Here is a 19,953-nt window from a genome sequence, read left to right on the forward strand (position 1 = left end):
AGTGAAAATACAGAACACCAAAAATGAACTATCTTAAAAACAACCTGAGAGAAAAGAAATATGATTTATAAAGAAATGACCATTAGGCTGACATCAATTTTTCAACAGCAAAAGAAGGAATCCAAATGACAGTGGAATAAAATTTTAAAGTACTGAGAAAAAGAACTGCCAACCTAGAAATGTTTTCCTCACAAATCTTCCCTCAAACAAAAAGGCAAAAAAAAGTTATGTTCATATACAAACTAGGCATTTACTGCCAACAGATGTAAACCAGAGGAACTTTTAAAATTAGATACTTCAAAAGGAAGGAATAGACTCCTATTAACAAGATTCATCCTGCTTGGTAAAAGACAGAGATTGTCAAATCGGATTAAAAATATGCATTAATTTGCTATTTAGAGCCCCAAATACAGACTCAGAAGACTCAGAGATGGAGAAAGATAAAACAGGCAAATACTAATAAGTTGTAGTAGCTATTATAATATCAGACAAAGTAGACTTTAAGGAAAAAAAATGCATTATTAGGGATGAGAAAGTCAGCAAATAATGTAAAATATTACATTCATCAGGAAGATTAAACAGTTATAAATTTAAATGATCTTAACAAATTGCCTCAAAATAAATATAAGGTAAAAACTGACAGAATTATAGGGAGAAATTGAGAAATCAAACATCATAATGGGAGATTTTAAAATACTTTATTAATGGTAGATCAAAGGAAAAAACTCAATAAAATTTGCAAATTACAAAAAGAATTTGCAAATTACAACTCAAAGCCTGCCTTATTAGACTCCAAGACCAATAATTGGAGAATCCTGTGCCCAAGAACTAAACACATTCTTCTTGAGCATAAATGGAAAAATTACAAAAACTGATGACATACTAAGTCATAACATAAAGCTCGAAGTATTAAATACCATAAAAACATGTTTTCCAGGTGCCTGGGTGGCTCAGTTGGTTAAGTGACTGCCTTCGGCTCAGGTCATGATCCTGGAGTCCCAGGATCGAGCCCCGCATCGGGCTCCCTGCTTGGCAGGGAGTCTGCTTCTCCCTCTGACCCTCCTCCCTCTCATGCTCTCTGTCTCTCATTCTCTCTCTCAAATAAATAAATAAAATCTTAAAAAAAAAAAAAAAAAACATGTTTTCCATAGCAGCAATGTCCACAATAGCCAAACTGTGGAAGGAGCCAAGATGCCCTTCAACAGATGAATGGATAAAGATGCAGTTCGTATATACAATGGAATATTACTCAGCCATAAGAAAGGATGAATACCTACCATTTACATCGACATGGATGGAACTGGAGGGTATTATGTTAAGTGAAATATGTCAATAAGATAAAGACAATTATCATATGGTTTCACTCATATGTGGAATGTAAGAAATAGGGCAGAGGACAATAGGGGAAGGGAGGAAAAACTGAATGGGAAGAAATCTGAGAGGGAGACAAACCATGAGAGACTCTTGACTCTGGGAGACAAACTGAGGGTTGTGGATAAGGAGGAGGGTGGGGGGATGGGGTAACCGAGTGATGGGTATTAAAGGAGGGCACGTGATGTGATGAGCACTGGGTGTTATACACAACTAATGAATCACTGAACATTATATCAAAAACTAATGATGTACACTATGTTGGTTAATTGAATTTAAATTAAAAAAAAAAAACATATTTTCCAGACGTAAATTAATTTTCTACAATGAAATTAGATGGTAAGAGCAAAAGAATCAACCAAATCAGCTATTTTAAAACCTCTCATAATGGGGCGCCTGGGTGGCTCAGTGGGTTACATGCCTGCCTTTAGCTCAGTTCATGATCCTGGACTCCCAGGATCGATCCCCGCATCAGGCTCCCTGCTCAGTGGGGATTCTGCTTCTCCCTCTCCCACCCCCCCGCTTGTGCACTCTGTCAAATAAATAAATCTTTAAAAAAATAAATAAATAAAATAAAACCCCTCAACAATCCATGGGTCAATGTAGAAATCATAATGGAAATTAAGATATTTAAGACTAAAAGATAATGAAAATAATACATAATAACTGTGAAGGGTCAAAAGAGGAGTTGGCACTTTATCATCTTAAATGCTTATATTAGAAAATAAAAAAGATACATATTTAACATTGGGTTTCCTCCTAAGAATTGGCAGGGACAGAAAAGGGGAGGGATGAGCTGAACAAAACCCAAAGAAAGCAAAATAAAGGAGATAATAAAGAATGGAAATTAATGAACTAGGAACACAAAGCTGTAATAGAAAGAATCAAAAAGCCAAAAAGTTGATTCTTATAGACTGTAAAACTTGCTCAAGGTTACATGGCCAACGAATGGAGAAGCCAGGACTTAAATCTTGGTAGTCTGTCTCCATAGTCCAGGTTTTTAACTACCATGCTCCACTACCCTAAAAGTGCTAAGTATAAAAAAAAAAAAAGATTGTTATGTTTGACTAATCTTAATGCATCATGCATCATGAATACCATAAAGCAACACATACAACTAAGAAAAGATCAGTATTCAGAACAAAAACTCCTACAAATCAGTAAGGAAAATACAATAACACAGGGACAAATGGAAAAACACAGGAACATGCATTTCACGAAAGAGAAAACATGAATATCCAATAACCATATGAGAAGATGCTCCACCTCATAAGTAGTCTATGAAATGCAAAATAAAAGTATAATGTGAGGCTATTTTATGTGAGTCAGATTGACAAAAACTTAAAAACCTAATAACAAAAGTTGGCAAAGATGTAGACCTATGGAAATTCTTATATACTGCTGTGGGATGTAAACTGGTACAGTGTTCTGGAGAAAAATTTGGGTACTATCTTGTATGAACATTCATATACCCCATGACTTGGAAGTTCCACTCCTAGATATGTATCATAGAGGAATTCTTGAACATACATATCCTGAAACATACACAAGGATGTTAATAACAGCAAAAAGCAAAACAAAAAAACAAAAACAAACAAACAAAAAGAAACCCCTGGAAACATCTTGTGTCTACCAAAAGAAAAATGGAAAAATAAATTGTGGTATATTCACAATGGAATACTACATAGCAATGAAAGTATAATTGTGCAAAACAAGGATGGTGTTTTGAAACTAATATTGAGTGAAATAAGGAATTTACAGTGGGGTTCTATTTTATGAAGTTCAAACACAGGCCAAACTGAATATCAGACAGGTAGGTAGGCAAATACACAGATTTATAAAAGAGCAGAACAACAGACTATGCTTGCATATACTAAATCTTGAATAAATCTCATTTTTGTCTTTTTAATTTTCATCTGTTATTTATTACCTTAAGAAGAAACAAGAGAACCAATGCCAGTCTTACCTGCAGAAACACTGAGGAAGTTCTCCTTGGCCATATAAAGGAAACAAAAATGGAGTGTTGCCATACCGCCCAAGACAGCGAAGAAAGTTTTTGGTAGCTTTGAGACCATCTATGGTATTGCAGGCTGTCTCTGATGTCATTGCAATTGAATGCAGGACAAAGTACCGGAGGTTGGGGGTTAATTTTTGAGTTTTTAAATACTCAGAAAATGTAATCTCCTCATAGGCTATGTAAAGATAAAAATTTATCAGTTAAAATCAGAACCAAACTTCCAATTTAAAAAACACTGCACAAAAGAAATCAAGCCTGTTCAAAACACTTGGCAAAAGACCCAGGTGGCAAATATTACATTTTAGACAGAAACCACAGACTTTAGGGGAAAAAAAGAAACTAGAAACAATCTCACTATCTTAACTGAATTAATGGCACAATTTTTAAGCTTTAAATGATGAATCTTTAGTAGTTTACAGACTTAAAAAACTAGAAAAATATTAAATAATTCATTAACCATCACAACAGGTTTCCATAATTGGCAATAATTAACTTTATTATCATTAAAACTGCAGAATAATGTCAATAATTACACTTTGAAATATTAAATATGACAAATGGCAATTTTTTGGTGAAAACAATGATACTTAATTTTTTTGAAATGTATATTTCTTACTAAAACTAAGAACAATAAACTATGACTAAAAAGTAAGGAAGTTAATTTCTGTGTGGCTAATGGAATCAGTCTTACTGCCTTATATCACACCTCAAAACAAGGGACCCCTAAAAACTACTCATTTAAAGAACAGAAAAAAATGTAACTGGACTGTTAGTGGTAGGAAATACAACTCCATGATGAAAGAAAAAAACATAAAAATTATAAAAATTTACTGAGAGAACATAAGTTTACACCACTGTGAAGAACGATTTGGCAGTATCTAATGGACATGAAGCTTTAAGAGCAAGAGCCTGACTTTTAATATTCCATCAAGTAAAAAAAAAAAAAATACTGCTATATTTCTCATTGTAACCTTATAAATGAAACATCAATAGAATATTCCTATTTTGGATAATGTTTCCAGCCCAAAGCACTTAAAAAGTATAAAGCTCTGATACTAAACGGAGATGTTCAATTTTCAACAAACTCTGAAGTAACTGTATGATTTGGGTCAAAGCCAAGACTAGAAACCATGTCCTCTAATACACTCCCCATACCATCTAGCCTCTTTTTCTTAATCAGTCAAAATGAATAATTCAATATACCAAGCAAAAGTAATCCTGGGAAAATGAAAAAAATATACAGATTTTTTTAACTGCTGAAAAAAATTAATGGAACAATGAAAAGAATGTATCATCTATGAAGAACTAGTTGACAGCAGTATTTACTTAACAAGAATAAAAACTAACACCCAGCATAGCACTTCCACAATGATGAAAACATTCTATAGCTGTACTGTAGCCATAGTAGCTAATAACCACACGTGGCTACTGAGCACTTCAAATATGGCTAGTCCAACTGAGGAACTGAATTTTAAATTTAATTTTAATTAATGTTAATTTAAATAGCTACATGTTATTCATGGCTAACCTATTGGACAGTGCAGAGTAAGAATGTACTTTAACAGAGAAATGAGTGGCTTACTACATCAGAGCAAGCATATTAAAATAAGAAAGCTCAAATAACTAGAGAACACAATTTAATAGAAAACAATACCTTTATATTCATCAGGATGTTTTTCATACTCCATACAAAATGTAAGAAACTTCATTAGCATTCGCTTTTCTACCATAGTAAGTTGTTTGCTATTAAAGACATCTGCTCTAGAACAAGGAACCTGAAAAACATGATTTTAAGTTAAGAAACTGCTTCCTAGTGATACAAGTATTCCAAATTACGTTTCTTTTCCTTTTAACTATAACAAGATCATTATTTCCATGCTAGCCATTCATGTTACCTTCCATCAGTTCTAATGGCATCTCTGTTGGCTTCAGAGCTAATTAACTTGTGAGCTCTCTTACTTAATTCTGCCAAGTTGCTCCTTATGCCATTAAAAGGCCAATGGCACGTCACCCCTAACTGGGTACAAATGACAGCTCAAATCTAGCAATACTGCCTGATATTAACCTTTTCTCAACACCAACATCAGGCTGCAGAATAACTCATGAAAAAATTAACACTAGAAATTTTAACTGAGTAATCTCTTACTATTTACTTTTACCATGCAGGATTGGAATTTGTTGCTTTGCCAGGAAAATAACAATCCTATTTGCTTATCCTTCCAAAATATATCATAATAACTTAAGCTCATACCCAGTTACAATACTTCAGTAGCAAGTACCTGTTCCACTCTTCCTTCTCGAAATGCAAGAATCCTGGTAATATTTTTGAACTCTGCATATCGACTTACATTAGATTTGATTAAAAGATCAATTAGCAATCCTCGAGAATACAGCAGCTGTACAAAGAGAATATTTTACAGGATGAAATAAAAGGTAAAATTGTGGAAAAACTGATAAATGCTAAATAAAGATATATATAATTCCACTACATTTTTAAATATTTGTAAAAAGCATTATACCTATTAATACTGTCATACATAACATACTTTACGACAGGTTTACAATTGATTATCTGAAATTCAAAACCCAAAAAACTCTGGAATCAAGTTTTTCCATAATTAGTTAGGCAACAAAATGACCCAAACTGATATGAGGCTCTTCTGTCTTTGCCCCACTTACTGTGAATATTCATACATTTGACTGCAGAAATATTAATAGGTTTCATTACAGAGTGCCTCCTCAGACTCTGCTAAGACTGTTGTTACATCTATAGCATATCAGCATATGTACTATATTACTTTCTAAAATAATTTTTTAAATCTAAATAACAGAACACACCAGGCCCAAGGGTTCTGAATAAGAGACTGTAGCCTTATAAAACGACAGGTGGTCAGTAAGAAAACACCAGCTCGCTGGACTTCCTCACCAAACAAAAAAGAAAAAGATTGGTTATACATTTCCACCACAAGAGTTGAATTTTAAGGTCCCTCTATAATCCTAGCAGGCTAGATTTAAATGATATGTCTTTTTCAAGAAGTGAGGATGATGGGTATCGCCAGCATGCATGTGAGGAATTGATTTAATCATTCACATCACTCATAACCAATATCAGAGACAAAAACAACTTCAACAGTATTATCTAGCATGTTCTAAATTTAACTATATGGTTAAATGCAACAGATTTGGCTATGTCCTATACAGATATACCTTTAAGTGTATATAAATAAATATTAAAAATGTAAATGTTACATCTGTAATAGGGAAGGGAAAGAAAACAATTAGCTTTACTACAAAGAAAAAGGGCATTTCAAAAATCAATCCAAACTGGTTAGTCTGAGTATCCAAGAGGTCAGTAAAGACTTTGAAAATCAGTATCAGTTAGGTGAATTTTTATAAAGTCCAGCATTGTACACAACAAAGCTGGCACTGCTTCTTTTTCTGAAACTAATCCAATTACCCTGACTAAATATAGCATGTTATTTCATTATCTTCAGCCTAATACCCTACACAACTGATATAGCCCGTTTTTAAGAATATATTGCCATGGGGCGCCTGGGTGGCTCAGATGGTTAAGTGTCTGCCTTCGGCTCAAGTCATGATCTCAGGGTCCTGGGATCGAGTCCCGCATTGGGCTCCCTGCTCCTTGGGAGCCTGCTTCTCCCTCTGCCTCTCTCTCTCTCTCTGTCTCTCATGAATAAATAAATAAAATCTTAAAAAAAAAAAGAATATATTGCCAAGTATTCTGTAATTATAATAAAAAATAGGTACTTCAAATACCTAATCTGTTTCAACAAATACTTGAAATTCAATGATCCCTCAGTAGTCATAATAATTTCACAAATATTAACACAAACATAAGATGCATTTTCACTTAATAAGATCTTAGTAAAGCTTAAGATTTAATGCCAGCTTAAAATAATGCATTAAGATAACACTGAGAACACATTTCAATTAAAACTACACTAAACTTTTGTCTGAAGCTTAGTAATAACAAGTATTTAAACCTAAGCCTCTTTTTCACCACTCTCTAAGTGATGTAACAGAAATTTCAGTGATGAGAGGCTAAAGAATACCAAGTATCCTTCAACAGAAAAATGGATAAAGTTGTGTATATATATATATATATATATACACAATGGAATTACTTGGTGATAAAAAAGAATGAAATCTTGCCATTTGCAACAACATGGATGGACCTAGAGGGCAGTATACTAAGTGAAATAAGTCAGAGAAAGACAAATACCATATGATTTCACTTATATGTGGAATCTAAAAAACAAAACAAATGAACAAAGAAACAAAAAACCAGACTCTTAACTACAGAGAACAAACTGGGTAGTTGCCAGAGAGGAGATGGGTGGCTGTGGTTGGGTGAATGAAATAGATAAAGGGAATTAAGAGGTACAAACTTACAGTTATAAAATAAGTAAGTCATGGAGATGAGAAGTACAGCACAGGGAATATAGTCAATAATATTATACCAATGTTGTCTGGTGACAGATGGTGAGTAATAGTGGTGAGCAATTAGTAAATGTATAGAACTGTCCAATCAATATGTTGTACAACTGAAACTAATATAATATTGTATGTTAATTATACTTCAATAAAAATAAAAAGAATACTTCAATTTCATTAAAATATTGACAATTAGGGGTGCCTGGGTGGCTCAGTCATTAAGCGTCTGCCTTCGGCTCGGATCGTGATCTCAGGGTCCTGGGATCGAGCCCCACATTGGGCTCCCTGCTCCGCGGGAAGCCTGCTTCTCTCTCTCCCACTCCCCCTGCTTGTGTTCCCTCTCTCGCTGTGTCTCTCTCTGTCAAATAAATAAATAAAATCTTTAAAAAAAAAATTTGACAATTTAATAATTGATTTAATAATTAATCATTTTTGCTTCACTTGGCCATGTTGGTTCCATAATTATTAAGGGTTATGGACTTTCTTAGAAAAGAGTTTTAATTGTTTAAGACCTTCAACTTTGATTTTCTCTATTACTCTAAGCAGTATAATATTATACTATAATAATAATATATATACTACATAAAAATGTTAAGTATTTTATTTAACCTACCCTGAGTAGTATAAGACTACTTTTTAAAAGGCTATATTTATGTGGGTAAAGCACCACAGTAATGTGTGTGTCAGTTTTACCATGATGACTTTGAGATGGAATGCATGTAGAAATGTAGGGGCGCCTGGGTGGCTCAGTCGTTAAGTGTCTGCCTTCGGCTCAGGTCATGATCCCAGGATCCTGGGATCGAGCCTCGCATCAGGCTCCCTGCTCTGCGGGAAGCCTGCTTCTCCCTCTTCTACTCCCCCTGCTTGTGTTCCCTTTCGCTGTGTCTCTCTCTCTGTCAAATAAATCAATAAAAATCTTTAAAAAAAAAAGAAATGTCAAGTAGTTTGGAGACATCAAACTGGACTTTAGGAAAGAGGTAGGGCTTGAAATAGATATTTGGCAATCATCCTAAATTTAGATGCAATAACTGAAACTAGAACAGATAGAATTTCCAAGGAGTAACTGATTGCCCCAATATCATGGAATGTACGGCTTTCTACACCATAGGTACTCAGTAAATATTCACTAAATGACTAACATTAAAAAATGATAATAAACCTCTTATATTGCAATGGTTCTGTATTCTTTAGCTACTGCTGCTTTTGTAGGATGAATTTATTATTTTTTTTAAATATATAAAACCATGAAAACTACTATGCAGGACAAAGTAAACTGCCTTGACCTCTCTAGACACATCTGTTTTTAATTTACCCTAAAAGACAAACTATTGTGATCCACTGAAACTCATGAAAATATCCAGAAATCTTAAGTCTCCTCAGACATCTTAGCATCTAATTAAACTATCTCCCCCTCCACTACAATCAGCATTCACTTTCTTTCATACAAGTGAATAATTTTCTACACTAATTCCAAAAATTGATACACCACCATCTTCTACCATTTTCCTTTGCAATATTTATACTGTATTTCAGCTACCATAAGGGTTAGAGACTATTATAAACTACTGTTGATTCTTTTTTTTAATTTGAGAGAGAGAGAGAAGAAGAGACAGTGAGAGAGGAGTACAAGCGGGGAGGAGGGGGGAGAAGCGGGCTCCCTGCAGAGCAAGGAGCCCGATGCGGGGTTGGATCCCAGAACCCTGGAATCATGACCTGAGCCAAAGGCAGATGCTTAACCGACTGAGCCACCCAGGCGCCGCACTAGTCTTGATTCTTAACCAACATTTATATCATCATTTAAATTAGGCATTCCATATTCCAAGTAACTAACTAAAAATGAAAATTTCAGAACAAAGCCCATTTGTAACTTGACTACTTCAGTTTTCTTATTTTATTTTTTGGTTTTGTAAAACTTATTTTCTGTTCATGAGAGGAGGAAGACCATTAATAAACTATGATTAAACTTCCACCCAGAAATCAAGAGCCAAGGTAACATGGAAAAAATGCTAGATTTCAAAGCACGGCAGGGTCACAGTAGGTAAAGGTGGAATAGATGGCACAGAAATATGAAGTAGGACCAAAGTAGCAGTCAACTCAAGAGCAGGAAAGAATCAGACACAGAAAGCTATGTGATGGAAAGAAACAAAGGATTTTTTTACTAAAAAATATACTCATATTTTTAGGCATCAGGTTCAAAGAGAGCAGCAGTGTGAGTATATGGGATTGTATCAGCAAAATGTGAGGAATATGCAATTAGTCTCTCTTTACTCTGTAACTTGGAACTTCAAGAGAGCACATTAAATTGAAAAGCTTAGTTTTGAGGCAAGTCTAATATTATTTACTACACTCTCCTACTTCTTTTTAATTTCTTATTGTTTGCCCTCAATTTATGGGATTTAGTCTGTTTTTTTCTACTTTCTCCCAGCCCTGTATCTTTTTTTTTTAAGATTTGTATTTATTTACTTGAGAGAGAGAGAGAAAGAGAGAGAGCATGCACAGGAGCTGGGGGGGGAGGGGCAGAGGGAGAAGCAGATTCCCCACTGAGCAGGGAGCCAGATGTGGGGCTCTATCCATCGGCCCTGGGATCAAGACCTGAGCTGAAGGCATACATTCAACTGACTGAGCTATCCAGGCGCACCCTATATCTAACCTTTTAAGACCATCCTTACTGGTTTTCTGTTCTTTTTGCACTACATTAACCTTGCTTCCTATAAACCCAATACAACATTGTACTCTCCAAAGACTCAGGGACCTCCTCTGAAGTTACACTGACCTAACGTCAGAGTTAGGGACTGAAATATAACCAAAGAATAGCATTGTTTCCAGTCTCCCTCCCCTATCAACCATTAAATTATCCTCTAAAGCCCTCATACCTGAACAGGTGATTTTCAAAAATGCACTGGTTTATTCAGAATGTTCATCATCATACAGATTTTTTTTAAAAGATTTTATTTATTTATTTGACAGAGAGAGACATAGTGAGAGAGGGAACACAAGCAAGGGGAGTGAGAGAGGGAGAAACAGGCTTCTTGCAGAGCAGGGAGCCTGATGTGGGGCTCGATCCCGGGACCCTGAGATCGAAGGCAGACGTTTAAGGACTGAGCCATCCAGGTGCCCCCATACAGATGTTAAAATAGTTATAGAAGGGCTAAAAAAAAAAAAAGTTCGTTTAATTAACTATAAATATAATATAAATTTATAATTAGGCTCATTAGAATTTTTCTCTTGATAGAATTCTTGGTGTCCATGCAGTAGGAGAATATTAGAGTGGACTCTGCTCCAGTACAAAAGTATTCTTGTGCTACAGTACTGAGCATTTTTAATGCATTTTTAAACCTATATTTAAAGAATATTTTAACTGAAGTATAAATTTCTGGCTACTATCTCTTTATAAAACAAATGTTCCACACTTCAAAAAATAAAATTATGGTAACTGCGTTTATGGTCCCAGATGCTATTTTCAATTAAAAATTAGTATTATTCTAATGATAAGATGAAGAAAATTAGTACTTACTTTTGATACCAAATCAATATTAAATCTCCTGCCTTCTTTAATAATTTGTGAGTAAGTAATCCTATTTTTCTTTGGTGGCAATGCAGTGTCTTCTGCTGTAGGCACATTTTCACTTGTTTCTTCTTCTGAAGCTGACTTCACACAAGTTTTATCGTCATAATGTTTTTCTTCTTCCCCTGTTACTCCCACATCGTTTATTTCTAGGGCAGTCTCTAGATCACTGCTTGGAGTTTGTTCTGTGGGCATTTCACAGCTCCCAGTGCATAATGACTCATCTTCTGAAGGCAGATAGGCAGAATGTGCAGTTTCTGTGGGGCTTCCAGATATCACAGAAGCATGATTTTTCTGCAGTGCACCAGCTTCTTCAACATCTTCATGTAAATCCTGACTAATGAGAAATCATAATAACAACACACTTTTGAATATTGTACTGGCTACATTTTTATATTATTTTAATGGCGATTTTTATTTCTTTACCCCATTTATATTATCAAGTTCAGTATACATTTTGCCTTATATGAACCACACACTAAACATCCATCTGTTAAAGTTCCAATACAATATAAAACATAATTAATATTTGAAAAATACACATAAAGATTTCAGAGTTTAGTAGGGTCTGTCATATGTACACTTTTGAGAATTTAATGTCATCAAGGGAATTGTATTTTAGAAACAAATCAAAAGTGCTTATGAGCACAGGCTTCAGAATAAACAGGACAATGTTCAAATCCTGACCCTGTAATTAGGTAACTCTGTGAACTTACACAAGTTATTTATCCTCTCTGATCTAAATTATCCATCTATAACATATGGATAATAGCATCTACCTCACAAGGTTGTTTTGAAGATTAACAGTTTAGTCTTCATGGTGTCATGTGCAAAGAACCTATCACAGTGCCTAGCACACAGTAAATGTTCAACAATGGTAGTTATGAAAGATTATTATTTTTGATGATGGGACAGAGCTAGAAAAAGTTGCCATAAAGTTTAAGTTGGCTTATCACAATGTGGTATCTAAGAGGATCTTTTTCTTTTCTTTCCTGCTTTATTTTGTTTTAGTGTCTATTACTCTACTGGAAGTCCCAATTCCAAAGTTACTACTGATAAAACAGGCTCCTGTTCAATCTACCCACATTATGCATTTCACTTTCATGGTTTATCCTCCACAGAACCTACATTTCATTGAGTTGTCCTACTGTGCAACACTAAAAATGCCAATGATAGGCCTTGGGAAGTAAACACCTGCTAACTGATTGCTCAAGAACTTAGAGCAGCTCTTCCTTGTATGGTCTCTAAGCCCTACCCCATAAAGTCTTCTTCCTGCCTCTAACCCGTATCACCTTCTTTATCAACTATTTTCTGGTCTTACTGCTCTTGTTTTCAGACATAGCATCTCTCTGAATCTATTAACTCCAATCTCCATGTTTTGGACCATATCATTTGTGTCTCCTGGGTTATTCATCCCACTCCCCATAATATCGTAATTCTCCTATTCTCAAAAATAAGCACGTACTTTAACAATCTATCCACTGTAAGAAAAATTTTAAATATTTCCCCAAAAAACTTCCTTAAACCAACCATACGTATCATTCTATTACTTCATGTCCCCAAAATACACACATGCAGTTTACCTTGCATTTATTTATCAGTTCCTTTTAATAGTCCTTTGGCTGTCCAGGATATACTTTATCTTCTGAGGTAGACTTTAATCCCCTTGAGGGAAGACCAGACCATCTCTACTTATGTGTCCCTCACAGCACCTCCTGCACTGCTCTACAGACGTGCTAATAAATTATTGAAGAATAAATGGTTTCTACATGCCAAGGGTGTGTGTGTGTGTGTGTGTGTGTGTGTAAACACGAAACAAACTGAATCTGCAGAAAACACAAGATAGGAGGCCAGGAAAAAGCAATAAATTATAAGTAAGTCTGAGTACACTTTTCAGTGTATTTTTAAAATGTCTTATTACAATTAATACAATAAACACTATAATAAAAGAGGTACAATGAAAGAGTAACATAACTTAAATGTCAAAAAAAAAAAAAAAAGTGCTGGGGAGAAGAGCTAAGATGGTGGAACAGAAGGATCCTAAGCTCTTCACCCTTGAAAACAACTAGATAACTATCAGATCATTCTGAATACCCAAGAAATCAACCTGAGGACTGACAGAACAAACTACACAACTAGAGGGAGAGAAGAGGCCACATGGAGGAAGGCAGGAAGTGCAGAAACATGCTTTGGGGGAAAAACAGATCTCTCATGCTGTGGAGGGGAGGGAGCCCTGGTCTGGGAGAAAGGCAAGGGAGAGAGAAGCATACAGGGGAACACATTCCATTGGCTGGGAAAACAAAAGGGGCAGAGTTTTGTGAGTTTTTGCAACCAGCAGGGATTGAAGACTAGAGTTTTAGAGATCCACAGCATGGCTGGGATAGAGCCTGGAGAGCAAACTGCACTGATCCTGGAGAGAAGGCAGGCAAACCACCTGGGGGCGGACAGTCATCTAAAGAACACCTGGGACACACAGGGGGGAGATAATTCCCTCTTCTCAAACTGAGTTCCTGAGAACAACAAGAACCCTCTCCAGGGACAATGGAGCTGCCTGGCTCCATTTCCCTCCCCCACCCCTCAGCATAAAAAAAGAACCAACTGCTATAAACACCAGAGCACCTACACTGGCTGCCTAACTGGCTTATACCAGGTCCAACACCCCTGCACTCTACCCCTACTGAACTTCTTTGTCAAGTTTGACTCAGTCCTAGCTTGACAGGACCCTTCCCCAGAAAACCAGCCACAACATCTCCTGACCAGAGAGTTATGCAAAGATTCAGGTCTAGTGGAAGTAGTATTGGGTCTCATTTAACAAGTAGACCGGAGTACACCTAGTTAAATTCACTGCACTCTGCCCAAGGACCAAACACTGCCCAATGAAGGCAAGGATAGACTCTGCAGATAACTGGCCTGAAGGACACAGCAGCCAAAACAAGCAGCAGAATGCATGAGCATGCACCAGACACATGCCCTGAAGCACGAGGCCCTGGGTACTATATGACCTCTTCTTCATAAAGCCAATACACTCAAAAGCAGGAAACGGAACAAGATTTTCTAACAAAGCCAGACACTTAGGCAAAATGCCAAGACGGAGGAATTCATCCCAAATGAAACAACAAGATAAGGTCACAGCCAGAGATCTAACTGAAACAGATATAAATAACATGCCTGAATGGAGAACTGAAAGCAGCAATCATAAGGATAATGACTGGACTTGAGAAAAGAATGGAAGACTTCAGGGAGGCCCTTACCAGAGAGATAAAAGAGTTAAAAAAAAAACACACAAAACAGAAATGTAAACTGCTATAGAAAAGATCTGAAACAGACTGGATACAATGAACACAAGGATGAAAGAAGCAGAGGAACAGATAAGTGATATAGAAGGTAAAATAACAGACAAATACAAAGCCGCAAAAGAGAGAAAGAAGAATTATGGATCAGGAGAATAGATTCAGAGAACTCAGTGACTCCATCAAACGAAAGAACATTCGTACTATACAAGTCCGAGAACAGGAAGAGAGAGAAAAGGGGGCAGAAAATTTATTTGAGGAAATAATAGCTGAAAGATTCCCTAATCTGGGGAAGGAAACAGACATCCAGATCCTGAAGCACAGAGGACTCCCATCAAAATCCACAAAAGTGGGCCAATACCAAGATTTATTATAATTAAATTTGCAAAATATAGCTACAAAGAAAAAAATCCTAAAAGCAGCAAGACAAAAGAAGTACTGAGCTTACAAAGGAAGACCCATAAGACTAGCTGCAGATCTCTCCACAGAAACTTAGTAAGTCAGAACAGTGTCATGATATAATCAAAGTGCTGAATGGGAAAAATCAGCAGCCAAGAATCTCTATCCACCAAGACAGAAGAGAAGGAGAGATGAAGAGTTTCCCAGAGAAAATAAAACTAAAGGAGTTTGTGACCACTAAACCAGCCCTGCAAGAAATACTAAAGGCGACTATCTGAGTGGAAAGAAAAGAACAAAAGTGACAAAGAAAGGAACAGAGAAAATCTCCAGACACGACAAAACAAGTAATAAAATGGCAATAAATACATAGCTATCAAAAGTTCTGAATGCAAATGGACTAAATGCTCCAATCAAAAGACACAGGATGGCAAACTGGATAACAAAACAAGACCCATCTAAATGCTGCCTACAAGAGACTCATTTTAGACCTAATGACACCTGCACATTGAACATTAGGGGATGGATAAACATTTATCATGCAGGGAGGTACCCAAATGTACAAAACAATTAATAAAAAACATGAAGAAACTCATTGATATTAATACAGTAATACTACAGGACTTTAACACCCCACTTACATCAACGGACATATCATCTAGGCAGGAAATCAATGAGGAAACAATGGCTTTGAATGCCATACTGGACCAGATGGACTTCACAGATATATTCAGAACACTTCATCCTAAAGCAGCAGAATACCCATTCTTCTCGAGTGCATATGTGACATTCTCAAGAACAGATCACATACTAGGTCACAACTCAGACTTCAACAACTACAAAAAGACTGATCATACCATGCATCTTTTCTGACCACTTGCTATGAAACTTGAAGTCAAGCACAAGAAAAAATTTGGTAAGACCACAAATACATATAGGCAAAACAATATGCTACTAAAATATGAATGGATCTGGGGTGCCTTCGTGGCACAGTCAGTGAAGCGTGTGACTCTTGGTTTTAGCTCAGATCATGATCTCAGGGTAGTGAGACTGAGCCCCGTGTTGGGCTCTGTGCTGAGTCTGCTTGAGATTTTCTCTTCATCTCCCTCTGCCCCTCCTGCTCATGCTCTTCTTCTCTCTCTCTCTAAAGTGAATAAATAAATCCAAAAAAAAAAAAAAAAGAATGAATGGGTCAACCAGGAAATTAAAGAAAAAAAAAAAATGGCAACAAATTAAAATGAAAACACGACAATCCGAGAGAAAAATCTCAAATAAACAACCTAACCTTACACCTGAAAGAGCTAGACAAAGAAATATAAATGAAGCCTAAAGCCAGCAGAGGAAAGGAAATAATAAAAATTAGAGCAGGAATAAATGATATAGAAACTACAAAAAAAAAAAAAATAGAACAGATCAATGAAACTAGGAGTTGGTTCCTTGAAAGAATGATTAAAAGTGATAAACCCCTAGCCAGACTTATGAAAAAGAAAAGAGAAAGGATCCAAATAAATAAAATCAGAAATGAGAGAGGAGAAACAACCAACATCACAGAAATACAAATTATGAGATAATATTATGAAAGTATCAGAAGGTATTATTAAAAATGATATGCCAACAAATTGGACAACTTGGAAGCAATGGATAAATTCCTAGAAACATACATCCTACCAAAACTGAAGCTGGAAGAAACAGAGAACTTGGACAGACCCAGAACTACCAAAGAAGCTGAAACAGTAATCAAAAATCTCCCTACAAAGAAAAGTCCAAGGCCAGATGGCCTCTCAGGGGAGTTCAACCAAACATTTAAAGAAGAGTTAACACCTTTTCTTCTGAAAGTATTCTAAAAAAACAGAAGAGGAAGGAAAACTTCCAAATTCATTCTATGAAGCCAGCATTACCTTGATTCCAGGACCAAAGACTCCACTAAAAAAGACAACTACAGGCAGATATCCCTGATGAACATGGATGCAAAATTTCTCAACAGGATACGAGCAAATTGAATCCAATAGTACATTAAAAGAATCATTCACCATGATCAAGTGGGATTTATTTCTGGGCCACAAGGATGGCTCAAAATTTGGAAGTCAATCAACATGATTTACCACATTAATTAAAAAAAGGGTAAGAACCATATAATCCTTTGAAAAGATATAGAAAAAGCATCTGACAGAGTACAACATACATTCATTATAAAAAAAAAAAAAAAACCCTCAACAAAGTAGGGTTAGAGGGAACATACCTCAACATAATAAAGGTCATATATGAAAAATCCACACCTAATATCATTCTCAATGGGGAAAAACTAAGAGGTTTTTCCTTTATGGTCATGGACAAGATAGGGATGTCCACTCTTACCACAATTATTTCACATAGTACTGGAAGTCCTAGCCACAGCAATCAGACAATACAAAGAAATAAAAGGCATCCAAATTGGCAAGGAAGAAGTTAAACTTTCACTATTTGCAGATGACATGACACTCTATACAGAAACCCCAAAGACTGCACCAAAAAATTGCAAGGACTGATACATGAATTCAGTAAAGTCACAGGATAGAAAACCAACATACAGAAATGTGGTGCATACCTATACACCAATAATGAAGCAGCAGAAAGAGAAATCAAGGAATCAATCCCATTGCTCCAAAAATTGTAAGATACCTAGGAATAAACCTATCCAAAGAGGTAAAAGATCTATACTCTGAACTAGAACACTTATGAAAGAAACTGAAGATGACACAAAGAAATGGAAATACACTGCAAGCTCATGGATTGGAAGAAAAATATTGTTAAAATGTCTATACTGCCCAAAGCAACCTATAGTCTTCATGCAATCTTTATCAGAATAACAGCAGCATTTTTCACAGAACTAGAACAAAGAATTATTAAATTTGTATGGAACCACAAAATACCCCAAATAGCAAAAAGCAATCTTCAAAAAGAAAAGCAAAGCTGGAAACATCACAATTCAAGACCTTAAGTTATATCATTACAAAGCTATAGTGATCAAGACAGTATAATACTGTCACAAAAATAGATACATAGATCAACAGAACAGAAAACCCAGAAATGTACCCACCACTATATGGTCAATTAATCTTCAACAAAGCAGGAAAGAATATCCAATGGGTAAAAGTCTCTTCAACAAATCTTGTTGGGAAAACCGGAGAGCAACATGCAAAAAATGAAACTGGACCACTTAACTTATACTATACACAAAAACAGACACAGAATGATAAAAAGAGCTAAATGTGACACAGGAAACCCTCAAAATCCTAGAGGAGAACACAGGCAGCAACCTCTTTGACATTGGCTGTAGCAACTTCTTACTAGATATGTCTCCTGAGGCAAGGGAAATAACAGCAAAAATAAACTATTGGGACTTCATCAAAATAAAAAGTTTCTGCACAGTGAAGGAAATAATCAACAAAACTAAAAGGCAATCTACAAAATTGGAGAAGACATCCTCAAATGATGTATCTGATGAAGGGTTAGTATCCAAAATCTATAAAGAACTTGTCAAACTCCACACCCAAAAAACAAATAATCCAGTTAAAAAATGGGCAAAAGACATGAACAGACATCAGCAGACACATGAAAAGATGCTCAACATCACTGATCATCAGGGAAATACAAATCAAAACTACAATGAGATATTACCTCACACCAGTCAGAATGGATAAAATTAACAACACAGGAAACAAAAGGTCTTGGCGAGGATGTGGAGAAAGGGGAACCCTCTTACACTGTTGAGGGGAATGCAAACTAGTGCAGCCACTCTGGAAAACAGTATAGAGGTTCCTCAAAACATTAAAAATAGGACTGTACAATCCAGCAATTGCACCACAGGGTATTTACCCAAAGAATACAAAAATATTATCTCAAAGAGATATATGCACCCTGATGTTTATAGCAGCACTATCAACAATAGCCAAATTATGGAAAGAGCCCCAATGTCCATTGACTGATAAAACGAAAAAGATGTGAGATATATATATGATATAGGAATACTACTCAGCCATAAAAAAGAATGAAATCTTGCCATTTGCAACATGGATGAAGCTCATTACTATTACACTAAGCAAAATAAGACAGAAAAAGACAAACACCACATGATTTCACTCATATGTGGAATGTAAGAAATAAAAGACACAAACATAGAGGGAGGAAGAAAAAGAAGAAAACCAAGAAACAGACTCCTAACTATAGATGACAAGCTGATAGTTACCAGAGGGGAGGTGGGTGGGGAGGGGGGGTGAGGGAGGGTTGGGAGGGGGCACTTAAATAGGTGATTGGGATTAAGGAGGGCATTTGTGATGAGCACCAGGTGTTATATATGTGTTGAATCACTAAATTCTACATCTGAAACTAATGTGTATGTTAACCGGAGTTTAAATAAAAACTTGGAAAAAATAAAGAATATTTACAGTCCCCAAAAAAAGAAATAAAATGGCAAGATCTTGACTGTTATAATCCAATAATTTTAATTTAATATAATGAAAGTAAAACTTAATATCATTAATGATCTAATCCTACCTTTTAGATCTAGGAAAGTAAAGCGGGAAAAGTTCTAGACCTAGATGCATTAATTAGCAGGTCACTTAATCTCTCAGATTCATCTATAAAATGGGAATCAGTCCACTTTCCTTACCTTTCATGAGGCTGTTGTACCATAAATGAGCTAACGTATATGCAAGGTATTTTATAAACTCCAAAAGACTAATCAAACATGAGATACTAATCAAACATAAGATACCGCTAAACTTCACAAAGGTCAACAAACAATTCAAAATACACGTACCAAGGTGTTTTTTTTTTTTAAGATTTTATTTATTTATTTGAGAGAGAGAGAATGAGAGAGA

The 19,953-nt window shown here is 35.7% G+C and overlaps 1 protein-coding gene across 3 annotated transcripts in view; it reads right to left on the reverse strand.

Annotated features, from left to right (window-relative positions):
- Positions 1–19,953, reverse strand: part of CHM (CHM Rab escort protein) — a 206,492-nt gene that overhangs the window by 112,890 nt on the left and 73,649 nt on the right. For all 3 annotated transcript variants that reach the window (XM_035028821.1, XM_035028822.1, XM_035028823.1), the window contains exons 5-8: positions 11,358–11,745; positions 5,668–5,784; positions 5,043–5,163; positions 3,338–3,563 (exon numbers count right to left, since the gene is read on the reverse strand). In XM_035028821.1, the coding sequence (XP_034884712.1) occupies positions 3,338–3,563; positions 5,043–5,163; positions 5,668–5,784; positions 11,358–11,745 (852 nt within the window). The remainder of the gene's footprint in view (positions 1–3,337; positions 3,564–5,042; positions 5,164–5,667; positions 5,785–11,357; positions 11,746–19,953) is intronic.

Source organism: Mirounga leonina, unplaced genomic scaffold, assembly GCF_011800145.1.
Source record: "Mirounga leonina isolate KUSES-001 unplaced genomic scaffold, KU_Mleo_1.0 Mir_204, whole genome shotgun sequence".
NCBI lineage: Eukaryota > Metazoa > Chordata > Mammalia > Carnivora > Phocidae > Mirounga > Mirounga leonina.